Source organism: Apus apus, chromosome 4 (genome assembly GCF_020740795.1).
Source record: "Apus apus isolate bApuApu2 chromosome 4, bApuApu2.pri.cur, whole genome shotgun sequence".
Classification (NCBI taxonomy): Eukaryota; Metazoa; Chordata; class Aves; order Apodiformes; family Apodidae; genus Apus; species Apus apus.
In genome coordinates, this window is record NC_067285.1 from 48,006,003 (window position 1) to 48,019,963 (window position 13,961).

General features: G+C 38.5%; 1 protein-coding gene across 2 annotated transcripts in view; it reads left to right on the forward strand.

Moving 5' to 3' along the window:
• The window catches only part of SPATA5 (spermatogenesis associated 5), a 201,138-nt gene that overhangs the window by 8,017 nt on the left and 179,160 nt on the right, over positions 1-13,961 (forward strand). For both annotated transcript variants that reach the window (XM_051618632.1, XM_051618631.1), the window contains exons 6-9: positions 687-816; positions 1,436-1,492; positions 2,370-2,493; positions 3,536-3,791. In XM_051618632.1, coding sequence (XP_051474592.1) covers positions 687-816; positions 1,436-1,492; positions 2,370-2,493; positions 3,536-3,791 — 567 coding nt within the window. The remainder of the gene's footprint in view (positions 1-686; positions 817-1,435; positions 1,493-2,369; positions 2,494-3,535; positions 3,792-13,961) is intronic.

Consider the following 13,961-nt stretch of genomic DNA (forward strand, 5'->3'; position numbering starts at 1 on the left):
AATTTTTTCCTCTTTACCTGGGATTACCTCATGGCAATTACCTGGAGTTTCTCTTCAGTTTTAATTGTATGCAGTTCAGTTAAACAGTGCCTTTTTCTCCTAGTGTCCCTTTTGTTCTGTCCCTAGGTATTTGTCTGTTTTGGCTCTTGACATTTGCCATTAAAGAGGCAAAGTAATAACTTTGATGTGTATTTTTCATCTTTTTGTAAGTATTCTTGAATCATGCCTCACGGTATTTCTGAAATCTTGTAGAGTGTTGAAGAGAAGTGGTTTTCTGATGTTGGAAATTTGTGGTAATGACACTATAAGAATAATGAATAACTTAATAAAGAACATTCATGGATGTTAGGTACTCAGTCCAGTCATTTTTTTGAAAAAAACACTCAAAGCACAGGGAGGATTATAATGTTGAACTACTGAAAAATATAACAGTTTAAATGGTTGCTTTTTAAACTGAGTTATTTGGACTTCAAAAGTAAAGAATGTAGATGTGTGTCCCATATAAGAGTGCTCTTGCTACTTAAAGCTTACAATTTTATCCAAATGGTATGTCTGTCAAAAGAGTTAGTGCTGAGCTCAAGTTGCAGTTGGTAATAACCGGGACAGTAAAATATGAAGTGCAGGTTGTTTGGCATTGATCACAAATAACTTCCCTTTCTGTTGTGTGCATGTGCTCTTGTTTCAAGGAATCCCTCCTCCTAGAGGAGTGCTGTTATACGGCCCTCCGGGTACCGGGAAGACGATGATTGCCAAAGCCATTGCAAACGAGGTTGGCGCTCACGTTACTGTTATTAATGGTCCTGAAATAATAAGCAAGTAAGTCCACCCAATTTATTTTCATTAATTCTATAAATACATCAGCCCCCCCTGACCTGGCATCTGTCCATTGTGGATAGATATACATTTAGAATTGGCTATGTGCTTTCTGCCCAAGAGAGTAAAAAAAAAATGTGAAAGGGTTCTAGTAATTAAGGTTTGTGTTTCTTCTTGTAATAAGAGGTTTATCAGTTTAGCCAATAAATTTATGTAAGGCATGGACTAAATTAAAGAGGGGACTAAATTGCAAGTTAATTCTGCAACAAGAAAAGTGACTTGATAAACCATATGTTAAATTAAGATGCTGCACTTACTAATGTCTCCAGGAAATTTATCTTTTGTTGGTCTTTAAAAATATAGATAATATTGTTTCTAACACAGAATAGAGAAGCTTTTCCCTGTAATATTTTTTTCCAGTTACAAGATGGTATATCTTTGCCTGTGCCCCATTTTACCTTAAATTCTTGTCCTTGTGTAAATAAAGCATGTTGTAGATTTGCATATACTTATACTTGGAAAGGCTGTGCTATGGCTTTTTGGAAAATACAAGCATTAATTTTCCAAGTTGCCTGGAAAAGACCAGAAAGTTTTTAAAATTAAAATATTTGAATCATTATAGGTTTTATGGGGAGTCTGAATCAAGATTGCGTCAGATATTTGCTGAAGCTTCTCTGTGGTATGTTCTTTTTTTTTTTGAACAATTTTATTTGTGCTCACTTATTTACGGTATTGGTTCCAGTGTTAACGCTCTTAAAAGAGGAACATTTGCAAGAATCTTTGAATCGTAATTTTTTCCTGCAGTGGTTTTTAAAAGGAAATTAATTTGTTTATATAGAGCTTAGCTAGAAGGAAAGCAGTGAAATTCTAGTATGCCTATTAAATGCTTTTAGACACTGCCCTTTTTTAAGGGACTGTTACAGATGGTGCCAACTTGCTTGATGTGTATCGTTAGTGTATAGTAGACTTACTTATTGTAAATGGAAGCATGAGCCAGAGTTTTATCTGGATCCAAACTTTTCTGTCTAGTTTTGTCTTTGGAGACCAATGTTGTAATGTGTTGAAACATGGAAGCCAGCTCTAAAGGAGCTAATTAGTGTTGGTACTGGATATTGCAAGCCTCTGGATTAGACTGGTATTCTGCCCAAATTTCTTAGACCTGGTTTAGGCAGACTTTAGACTTCCAGATGATTGTTGTTTATAAGACATCAGCAAAAGACTGTCACATCCTGTATTTGTAGAAGTAGCAAATAAACCACTGTCTTTTTACTAGTGAAATCAGTGTATTTACTGTCAAGTCTCTGGGAGAGAGTCGTAGAAAAGTAGATTGATAGATCATCTTAAAGGTATTAGTTGTCTAATATATTAGTTATTTTAGTTACCTCTTTGAGTAGCACCATATTCAAGGTTGAAACTTTCAGTTGCCTGAAGGAGTGGGTTGCTTGTTAATTTTTGTAGAAACTGGACAGTTTCCATGAGCAGCTTTGTACTTCTCTGCCTTGGAGTTCTAAATCTTTCTGAACAGCTTAACATATTTTTCCTTTTCTATTTTTCAGTCGCCCCTCCATTATATTTATAGATGAGTTGGATGCACTCTGTCCAAAGAGAGAAGGGGCTCAAAATGAAGTTGAAAAGAGAGTTGTTGCTTCACTGCTGACATTAATGGATGGCATTGGCTCAGTAAGTAGATTGTATTGAGACAATTAATGTGTATGGGGACTAGCTGAACAAAATAATTTTGCTTGTAGAATGCAGCCAATTTTAGATTTGTCATTTGAGGAGAAAAGAAAATAGGATTCAGTGAGACTCTATAAAGTAATCTAATGCCTTATTGGGTGCTAAGCAGAAGACATAAGAAGGGAATGGCTCCTGATAACAGTGAAATTAAAATAAAATTTTCTTTACTGTCTTTCCTTTGTCTTCTCTCACTCTTGTAGTTTTGGAGATAAAACTGAAATTTTAGTGAGAGTCCATCATTGAACTAAGCCAGATATTTTTAATTGCTCTGAATTCAAAGTAATCAAAATAGTTCTGGTGATATGTGGGCTGCACTATTAAAGGCAGCAACAGCTATTTCAAGATTGCCATAGTAATATTTTGGACATATGCAGAAGCCTGCTGAAGAAACAGTAAATTTAATTCACTTAACTATATTATGGATTAAGCCCCTAAAGCCTGTCAATCTTTCATTTATTATTTTATTATTATTAGCAGAAAAGATGAAAGAAATCCGTCCACAGTATGAGCATGAGTTTCTGCTGTTTTTGTAATCTGCAAGTTTCTAATTATTTTCCTGCATGATAGTTGAGTTGCCCGGTCTGGAGTTGTTCACAGGCAGAACATAATTTGATATTATGTTATAATGGCAAAGTCTGATGGATATTCTTCCAGGATAAAGTGGTGTTTGACTTCGTGATATAGGAAAGCAGGTTCTGGGGGATTAAAGTGGGAGACGCTGGGATGAAGACAATTTGGAGTAAAGTTTATCTTGAATTACCTGTATGTGTGTGCACCTTATAGTAATGCTAAATGGCAATTAAGGATAAGTTGGGTGGGATCATTTGTGGGGTATATGTTCTGAAAGGTTTCCGTCGTTCCTTTAGAGCTAGCATCAGGATTTTGGTGTATGTAGTAGTTGGGAGAAATAAGAAGTATATTTATAAGCTGTGTGACACTTAATTGCATTTTAAAATGAACATTTTGCATTCTTTGATGCCTTCAGGAAGAGAGTGAAGGGCAGCTCTTGGTACTTGGGGCCACTAATCGTCCTCATGCTCTGGATGCCGCGCTGCGCAGACCTGGGCGTTTCGATAAAGAGATAGAAATTGGAATTCCTAATGCCCAAGACCGTCTGGACATACTCCAAAAGCTTCTCAAGAAAGTTCCCCATTCGCTCACGGCAGCAGAGTTGGTGCAACTGGCTGATAGTGCACATGGTTATGTGGGTGCAGACTTAGCAGCCTTGTGCAAGGAAGCAGGTAAGACTTTGTGTATCTTATTTAGGATCTTACTTTAGTGTCTTTGTTGAAAAAAAATCCATAGTCTGTACTGATAGTGTTCAAAACAACGATATTTAATTAATTTTTGTGTAAAGAAAGTGTAGCCAAGCATTCTGGAGGTCATCTCTAAGCACTTGGAAGAGAAGAAGGTTATCAGGAGTAGTCAGCATGGACTTACCAAGGGGTATCATGCTTGACTAATCTGATAACCTTCTGTGATGTTGTGACTGAATGGGTAGATGCAGGGAGAGCAGTGGATGCAGTCTGCCTTGACCTTAGCAAGGCTTTTGACACTGTCTCCCATAATGTCCTTGTGAGCAAGCTCAGGAGGTGTGGGGTAGAAGAGTGGACAGTGAGATGGATTAAGAACTGGCTAAACAAGAGAGCCCAGAGGGTGGTGATCACTTGTGCAGAGTCCAGCTGGAGACCTGTAACTAGTGGAATTCCCCAGGGGTCAGTGCTGGGTCCAGTCCTGTTCGACATCTTCATCAAAGGCCTGGACGAGGGGACAGAGTGTATCCTCAGCAAGTTTGCTGTTGATATGAAACTGGGAGGACTAGCTGATTCATCTGAAGGCCGTGCAGCCATTCAGCAAGATTTGGACAGACTGGAGAGCTGGGCAAGAGGAACCTAATGATATTCAACAAGAATAAGTGTAGAGTACAGGTAACAGTACAGGTTAGGAGCTGGCCTGCTACAAAGCAGCTCTGCGGAGAAGGACCTTGGAGTCCTGGTGGAGAACAAGTTAGCCAAGCAATGGCAGCAATGTGCCCTTGTGGCCAAGAAGGCAAATGGTTTCCTGGGGTGCATTAAGAGTGTGTCCAGCAGGTCATGGAAGGTTCTCTTCCCACTCTACTCTGCTCTAGTGAGACTACATACGGGGCATTGTATCCAGTTCTGGGCTCCCCAGTTCAAGAGGGACAGGGATTTATTTTCTTAAGAGAGTCCAACAGTGGGCTAGGAGGATGACTAAGAGACTGAAACACCTGCCTGACAAGGAAAGGCTGAGAGACCTGGGGCTGTTCAGTCTAGAAAAGAGAAGGATGAGAGGGGATCTTATTAATGTATATAAATATCTAAAGTTTGGTTGTCCAGAAAGAAGGACTTATCTCTTTTCAGTTGTGCCCTGTGATAGGACAAGGGACAATGCATGCAAGCTAGAGCACAGGAAGTTTCACCTCAATATGAGGAAGAACTTTACTGTAAGGGTTACAGAGCACTGTAACAGGCACCCCAGAGAGGCTGTGGAGTCTCCTTCTCTAGAGATTTTTCAAGACCCGTCTGGATGTGTTTCTCTGTGACCTGCCCTAGATTCTGTGGTGGTCCTGCACTGGCTGGGGGTTGGACTCGATCTCCAATGGTCCCTTCCAACCCCTACCATTCTGTGAATATGAGGATCACCAGTCTACTACTGAGCAGATAATAAAAACTTCTTGAGTATTAATAGATTTAAAAATCAAATGTTAAGGTTATTAACACTGGGGAATCCCTGGTGCCATTTCTAACACATTAGTAAACGGAATGGTTTAGTGAGTTATCTGGCATACCCCTAAGAGTTTTTCTACTCTAGAGCCAACCCTTCCATGTAAAAATCCCAAGTCACTCAGGCTAGACTGCTTGTCCTGCAGGTCCTTGTTCCCAGGATGTTGAGACTCTGGGTCTGAGTGCTGTTTATTGTGGCTCCCTGCCACCTTTTGTGCTTGTATTTCATTTGCCTGCAGATGAGGAGCTTGTGACAGAGGCTAAGGAACTGTATGCACCTGGGTTGGATTGTGCAGGGGGGCTGGGAGAGCTGGAGAGTAGGCCCTGAGCTGGGGGCTGGAAAGTGTCCCTTGGCCTCCAGGAGAGGCATAGCCCTGGAGAATTATCCACGCATCAGGCAGCCAGGGTTCAGTATGTTCCAGGGAATACTTAAACACGAGTTCACTTTTGTTTTCATTGGATGAAATATTAAAAGCGAGCTGTATCATTCTTACAGTTTGCTAGAATGTGTCTACGTGGTTTAAGTGTTGGACCTTAAATTTACCCATAAGCAGCCTTTTAAATCAGTCTAGTCAAAATACGACTCTTCAGCTCTGCTTATGTGTATTTGCTCCCTTGTAGTTGGCAAATATGTTTGCTGTATGTGCTGGTTAGTTTTATTTCCTCTGGCACTGGGACAGCCTCTTCTGGCAGTGGCACAATGCATGGTTAATTCCTGCATCTGAATTAACTATGAAGAAGACAGAAGTTTTATTAGGAGTGATGGCACCTGGAACAAGTTGCAAGGTTTTTACTTGCAAGTTTCCAGGGATGGTTCTCAAATAGGAATTTGTGGACTTTTGTATGGATCAAGAATTAAAAAAACTATTTACAGACACAGAGTATTCTTTTCATAGCGCTCTTCTGTTGGCTTCAGTTTTTGTGTTTTAAGATCTGTTTTAAGTTAGAAAACATACTTTTTAGAACAAATATATACAAACAACAACAAAACCAATAAACTCCTGTTTTATTGTCATGTCTCTGTTTTTGGAAGCCTGTCAGTCTGCCTGTGTCACAGTCCTCACATAGTAAATACTTAACTAATGTCATTTGACATTTTCAGTGCAAAGTGTTGTGGTTTCATCTCCAAACATGACCCAGCCTAGGCTTTATTAGTGCATGTGCACACCAATTCTGGACACTTCATAATCCAGCTGCAAACAGGGAATATTTACTCACTTCATCAGTGCCTTTTAGAAAACAAATTTTGCATGTTGTGCAAATTGAACAGTATGTGTTATGTAGATCCAAATCTGGCATCCAAAACTGCGAATGATTGGAGGACACACTTATTTGAGAGCTTTCCATCCAAAGCCAATGATGGGAATGAGGGGAGGAGGATGTCTCCTTTCTGTTGACCTAGAGTTTGAATCCATGCTGTTAAATTTCTTGTCATTTGTTAACTTGGAGTGACCCCTGCTGGGGAGAATATAGTTCAGCGTTGTTAACTCTTTGCAGCCCACGTGTATTTTTCTTCTTCAGAGTTGCAGAAGTATCATTTGGTTGAAGTATTACATAAACTAAATTTAAGTTGCTCGTGCTTAAGGAATGTTCTTACGGGGATTATTTATTTCTGATTAAGCTCTTGATTATCTTTTATATTAAATTTTTGTCACCTTGTAAAATATTACTGCTTTCACTAGAGTTAAACTTAGAAAAGACTAGCTTTTGTGAGGTAATATTTCTCCTCAGCAGATTGGGGTTTATTCCATATGGAAAATTTTCCAGTGTTTTGTCTAGTCTTGTTTGTTCCAAGCAATGGACTTCTATTGCTTCACTTAAGAACTGCGCCATGGGCCAAGATAGCTTGCTGTCCAGGAATGCTTTCCAATATTCAGCCTAAGTTTTCCTTGTTTAGTTTTATCCCATTATTTCTATTTACATCCTTGTATAACACGTGCACTCTCCTTCCTTAGTGTTTACACCCTTCAGATATCTTCAGGCTGTTCTCATGTTCCCTACCTCCTCATTCATTACTGAGCCAAACTATAAATATTTAGCTCTTTTAATCGTTTCTCATAAATAAGTCCTTCCTGCCTTCTGAGAAATTATGTTGATTTTCTCTGAACTCCCTCCAGTTTGTCAATAACCTTTTGGCAATGTAGGGCTCAGAATTGAACATAATATTTCATATATATTACAGCATAAAACATGATGTAAGCATATAGTTAGTTAAGACTGCTGGTGCACATTTCTAAATAACCAAAATACTTAATACTTGGGCAACATCAGAGTTAAGAGTTCTTTCACAAATTGTAAGGTTACTTGTGCCACTTTCACATGTGTAAGTACAGGTGAAATACATGTTCAGATTTTTGTGTGAGATGATTGCCTCTTGCTAATTGTATTGCAGTATTGGTGTTTGTGAGACTCTTGACTCCTGGTTACCCCATTTATATCTTTGAGTACTTCATATGTGGCTGGGCAGCCTGAAAGTTCACAAGCTAAATATTTTTATATTCATAATACAAGGTTTAGATAATTGCCAAAGGACTCATCCTTCCTTATCCTTATGCTTCAACTCTGTTTACTTTACATGTGTCTATTACATGTGTAATATTGTGTACATACTTCTTATATAAACCAAGGGTGTAGTAATTAATGTAACATGGCAAATGTAGTAGGTGTAGGGCTATCACAGGCAAAGCTTTCACTTGTGCTGAATGTTTCTAAGCCCCTTTGTGTATGGTGTGTACACAATTGCAGTGCTGTGCATGCTGGAATGGGCAAGGAGAAGAAAAGTGGACAAGAAACATGGAAGATCTGTGCAGTGTGGTCTGGACTTCTCCAGACTTGGCATTATGACCAAATACCGGTGAAATTCTTATGTATAGATGGATGTAATAATCAGGATATAATAATAAATGGTGGTTTTACTTGATCTGCTGAATTTTAAAAACATTAGTGGATTTTTCTTCTAATACCTCATTTTCCTCTACTAAAGATACAGTTGCAGCTTTTCACCAAAGGAAACTGCAAAATTTTTTTACTTTATGGGAAAAATGCTAGTTATCGTGATAGTTATTATTGTTGCAAGAGTTGACAACAGGGTGACAGGCATCAGCTCTGCATGTGTGTCTATCTTGGTCTTAATTGTTTGGCACAGTATTTGTATCCCCTTTCCATACGTTACACAAATATTATTTGGCTGTTTTATAAATAATACAGTAATTCTGGGAAAATTAAAACTAGTATTTCTGACCTGGCCAGTGCAATGCTTTCAGAACTAGTGTACCTCATGTCTGTTCAAGGTTATGTAGTCTGTAATAGCTACAATGGAGAAATTGGGATTTGCTGTGATATTCTGTCGCCCGGCCCATGCTTATTATTTCCACAATTAACTGTGTGCTTTCGTGTAGGTTAACAGCATAGTATGGAAGACCTGCAAATACCTTAATGGGCACTGAACCACATTCTGTGGACATCAGCTGGCAACGGGGCTCCTTGTGGTACTCTTGCAGAGCTGAGTACCCTGAGGGATTCACAGGCATAGAATTCTTGACAAGAAAGGGCTGGGCCCTTAGGCATGTGTACAGCTGAGAAAGTAATGTTCTTAAGACTGGGAGAGATCTGTTGTGTCCTAAATTATTGAGTAGACTACCTTCTAGTGTGAGCAGCTGTGTTCTGAATTGTTTTATCTCAACCAAAGGCAGTGTTTGGGACATAGACTCTGCCACGTCCTTGCATACAATGTCAGTGTTTGTATGCCCCTGAGATCTTATTGCTTCTGCTTTAACTAGTTGGCCACCCAATCTTTTATTAATTCCCCCCAAAATTACAATGGTTTAAATTTAACAACAAAGATAAGCACTGCACTTTTTTTGCAAAAACATATGAAATGTTAATTATGTAGCAGGGACATGAATGGTATAAACTGTACTGAATGTTAGAAGATGCTTAGCAACAAAGGTTTCCAAATATAGCAATTTATTATAAACTTATCCTTCTATGGCTGCCTGTAGCATTTCAAGAGGGTGAATATAAATATAGCTTGATTTCTTCAAGAAGTGGGTTCAGTCGTATTGTTTACAGAGAAAGTAAGTATTTGCTTTGTAGCTCTTTCAATTTATCTTGAACATCCTTGTTCATTACACATAATTTCAGTGTGCTGATATAAAACACTTGGGCTGTGATAAGATAGCATCATGAGGAGAGGAAGAGCAAATGTTTTTGTTTAGAATAGTGGTCTCTCTTGCAATAACATCAACTTGGTTCCAGTGAGGATGCTGCATTGCAACCACTGAAACTTTGAGACTTCTATGAAAGAAGCACTAATCACTTTGTTTTGCATCAAAGTGTTTTAAATTGCCTGTTTGTAAAACAGTTAAAGGTATCACCTTAATTAGGCTTTAGGATTATAATGGTTCATGGCTTCTTATTCTTAGAAATAAGAAATTGAGCTACATCTTTCACCAGTGTGACTTGGCATTACTCTGCTGAGTCTGTGAAGCTGCTTGCATAGATGTATGATATGGTCTCTTATGTTCATAATTGTAAGAGTTCTGTTGATGGAGACCTTACTGGCTGTGGTATTCATTTGACCTTTTTATTACCCCTCTGTTTTTATTAATAATACAGTTAAGATGGGGAGTCTCTTTGCTGGTTTATCAATAGCTCTGTATATTGATTATATGTATATCTGTAAAAGTGTAAGTTATTTAGGGAGATACTGTATTTGACTTTTTATTGGAGCTGAGAAACTTCCTGCTATATTTTTTTACTATCCAAAAAAGTGTTTCTACAATCCACTTACAAAGAAGAAAAAATAACTGAAGGGCTGGCTCCTAGTTTTTTTTGGTTTTTCTCTATAATTGATGGGGAAGTCAATTCCCCTGAAACCCAGCAATGTCTTTGTTAAATCAATGTGATTTTTCTCCCCCCAGCTTCTGCAGTTTTGGTAGCCTGACCACCTGCAGGAAACATGAGCTGTTTGGGCTAATGTGATTAACAGAGTCTCAGTGCACCCTAAGGACCAGGCTCTTGAGTGCTCTTTCAATTAGACAAATGCTGTGTTCAATATGTGGCTTCTCAGGCTTGTGTCTCAAAATCTGAGCTTTTCATTTCAGCTCAGTCACTGTCTTAAAGAAACAGCCTGGTGTTAGGACACCAAGAATATCTATCCTTTTTATAAGGCATAAAGGTTCAGTCTGAACCTTTCCCAACATGATTTGGACCTGAGTTCTGCCAGGGACGTACAAGAAATATTTTTCTGGGATTACAATTCTAAATGTAGCAATGTGGTCTGAGACACTGCTGAAAGTGTAGATTTTGATAAAGGCAGTTGATATCCAAGGCAATGGGATTGATTGTTTTGCAGGGTTTTTTTGGCTTGTTTTCAAATTAACTGATTGCAGTTACAGATTTTAAAGGGAAAGCACTGCTTGACATGCAATAGCTATTTTTATAGATATTTTTTATGGAAAGTGACTGGAGATACCATGCCTGTGGTGTTACTTTTTTTTTTTTTTTAGCACAGAAAAAGAGTGAAACTATGCTCTTGCAAACGATTTTGCATTCTCTAACTGAACACTGGTTCCCATAGGGCATTCAAAATGAGGTGGGAAAGGCCGCTTGCCTTTTTCTAAAAGGTCATGTAGAAAATGTGGGGGGTTTTGGAGAATATTAAAATGTTTAGTCAGTCAATACAAAAAAATGTATTATTATGAAATTGAGAGATTTTTGCAGACATGTCAGAACACTGAACTTTGAAATGCACTGCAAAGTTCAGAAGTAAAGCTAAAGCTACAAGTTAATTTTTGGACTGAAACAATTGAGTTTTCTGACATTGTGTTCCATCGCTCTAATTTATGGTATAAGACCAATATAATCCAATCCCCATCTTCATCATTGGTGAATTTGAAGTTAGTGCTGTGATTTGTAATGCTGAAGTTGGGTCTTTAATGCAGAAGCTGCATTATCCAAAGTAATTTTCCTAGTTATGAACAGGTTATGAACAACGTGACCTTGCTTGCATGCACACATGAAAAAACAATGTGGCTTTTTTGGACTTACACTGTAACAAGTTTTTTGGCTGTTTCTTAGAGCACTAACTGAAAATTACGGCTTTCATACAGAAGTGGCTACATCTGGACGCTGCTGAGTGGCTTGAAGGAACATGCTTGAGACTAGGTGGAGTGTGTTGACCTTACTGTTGTCTGTGGGGTCTCTTGCCCTCTGTCTCAGTATTTCCTCCCCCCAACATCTTCTGGGGCAAAGATGAGGGGAGAATTGTTTTTATAGTTGTTGTTTTAGACATTTTAAATAGCTCAACTCCTTTTCTAAGATTCCTCAAAAATTGTGTTATTTTAGCTTCACGGGTTTAGATTGTCATCCTTTTACTTTGGTTCAGTGTCATTCTGATGTCATTGCAGAAGTTCTGAATCTCTTTTTTTTCCTGTGTCTTTACATATACTGAGTACACAGATGTTTCCTTAGTGCAACTGTTTTTGTATCTGGAGAGAAAATGTCTTGCTCTATTTGCCTCTATGAAGAGATGCTGGTGAACATTTTGTTGCTTTTTGTAGTTAAATTTTCTTATATAAAATCTTTGGCCTTTTTTTTTAAAGTGTGTTTTGTAATGATACTTGATTTTTCTTTACTTACTTATTTTATTTTTTCATATGGAGAACTTATCTGCAGTCAGGTCATGTGAACTTTTGGTTTTCATCATAACTAATTTTAAGTGTGTTTTTATCTGAAACTGGCTTGCAGTTAATTGGATGATGGGATTGCTGACTTGATATACACAGTTGTGGTCTGAGTACTTAATCTGTTTAAGGCACATCCCATTCTGTCTGCTGATATTTATATAAGCAGGAAATAAAGAATATTTTGAGAAGAGTTGATCAATAACTGCTATTAATATTATAAATTAACCTTCGTGGCAGATGGATGCTGTGTGTGTGGTTCTGCAGCTTAAGTAGTACAGAAAAAATATTATTAATGTGTGGCAATGCATGTAGAAACTTCTGCATTTGAGTGAGTTGCAGGGTCAGGCCCAAAGCAAGTTGTTTGGTTTGAAGGGTGAGGGGGTGCAGGATGCCAGAGTAGTGTGTGTTGGTCAGCCCTACCTGTGCACGCTGGTGGGCTGTGGAACCATTCCTCAGCTTGCAGATCCTGAAAATGTAGCATTATGTCATTTTGCTTAAGAGCGGAATAAATTTAGGGCAGATACTGTCTTAGGCTGGGTCATTGGCTGAGCTGTGGTGGGAACAGACAGTTCTGTGTGGTCCTTGTTAATTTCCTAGACCTGGGAATCCACACAGCTCAAAGTCATGTTGACAGGAGTGGTGTGATAGTCACTATCCTGCTTATTGGGTGTTGTATCTCTCAGGGGCTTCAGCTCCTTGGATACAAAGCTGGATGAGAGCTGTGTGCCAGGCAGTCGTACTCCTGTAGCAACAGAAGAAATGCTCAGCTGCCTGTATAGCACTTTTGAATGAATGAAAATTATTTAACCAAGACTAAATTGATTTTTGAAGACACTTTGCAGCCAACTATCTTTTAAATTATCCCATAGGTTTGTGTTTGGGTTTTTTCTACAATGGTTTGAGCTGCTTGCTCCCCTGTGTTGACTTTAAAGGTTTTGCACATGTAAGACCTGAAGACAATTTCCTGACCTTTAATTTCTGATAAGGGTTTGGCGGATCTGTGGGCTTTCTTCTTGGTAGTATGACATGCTGTACACAGAGTCATTCATCTTAACTGGCATTTTTCCTAACTGAAGGTATTCTGCAGACTTGGACTTTTCCTTCTTCCTCTTTCATTGTGACTCTCCTAATTTTCCACCTGCTGCAAGCTGAAGTAGGATAACCATGCTCACTATAACTGCTGACTAGCACACAAGCACTGTGGTGTTTGTCTCCTGCTAGCAGTGTTCACTGCAGCCCTCCAGAAACCTGGCATTAAGTTATAGCAGGTGATTCAGACTTGATTCCTTGCTATGAGGAAAGTTATTTTATTTCCTGGTTCTGAGGCAGGCTCCAGTTATGACTTGGAGTTATGTATTTAGACTAAAACTATTTTTTCTCCCCAAGATACAAGAATACTTGTTGAGAAATTACTTGTTTGATAAGCATATTGCATTTCAAGAAACCTTTAGTAACTTTAAATTTTGGAAAGTCAATTTTTCATTTTGTTCTCAGTTCTGTTTTTCTCATGGTGTGTCTGATACTCGTTTATGTCACTTTGACTTGCTTTAGGCAGAATGTCATTTGAAACAGTTGTGTTTCTAGAATCGGATACCTTTTGATTTTTTGCTAACAATTATCTCCTTAGTTCCCTTCAAATTTTAATCATTTCGCTTACTCTTACATTCTTTAGTGACCATAACGTAGCAACATCTAGGGCTGAAGTATGGTGTCATCTCTGTGGGGCAATTGGTATGCCTATCTTTTTTCCTTTCAGCTTTTGTGCTGAATCTGGTTTCAAATGTAACTGGAACAGCAAGGGTAATAGACTCTGTTTTGAATACATTTATGCTGCAGTTCTTCCTGTACTAAAAATCTGTAGGAGTTTTGTTCCCTTCATAGTACATGGGGAGGGACTGTTACAACTCATCTCACTCCACCTTGCTCTGCTGGCTTTAGAAAGATGTGAACTAACGTTCAGAGTAGATATTCATCTTCA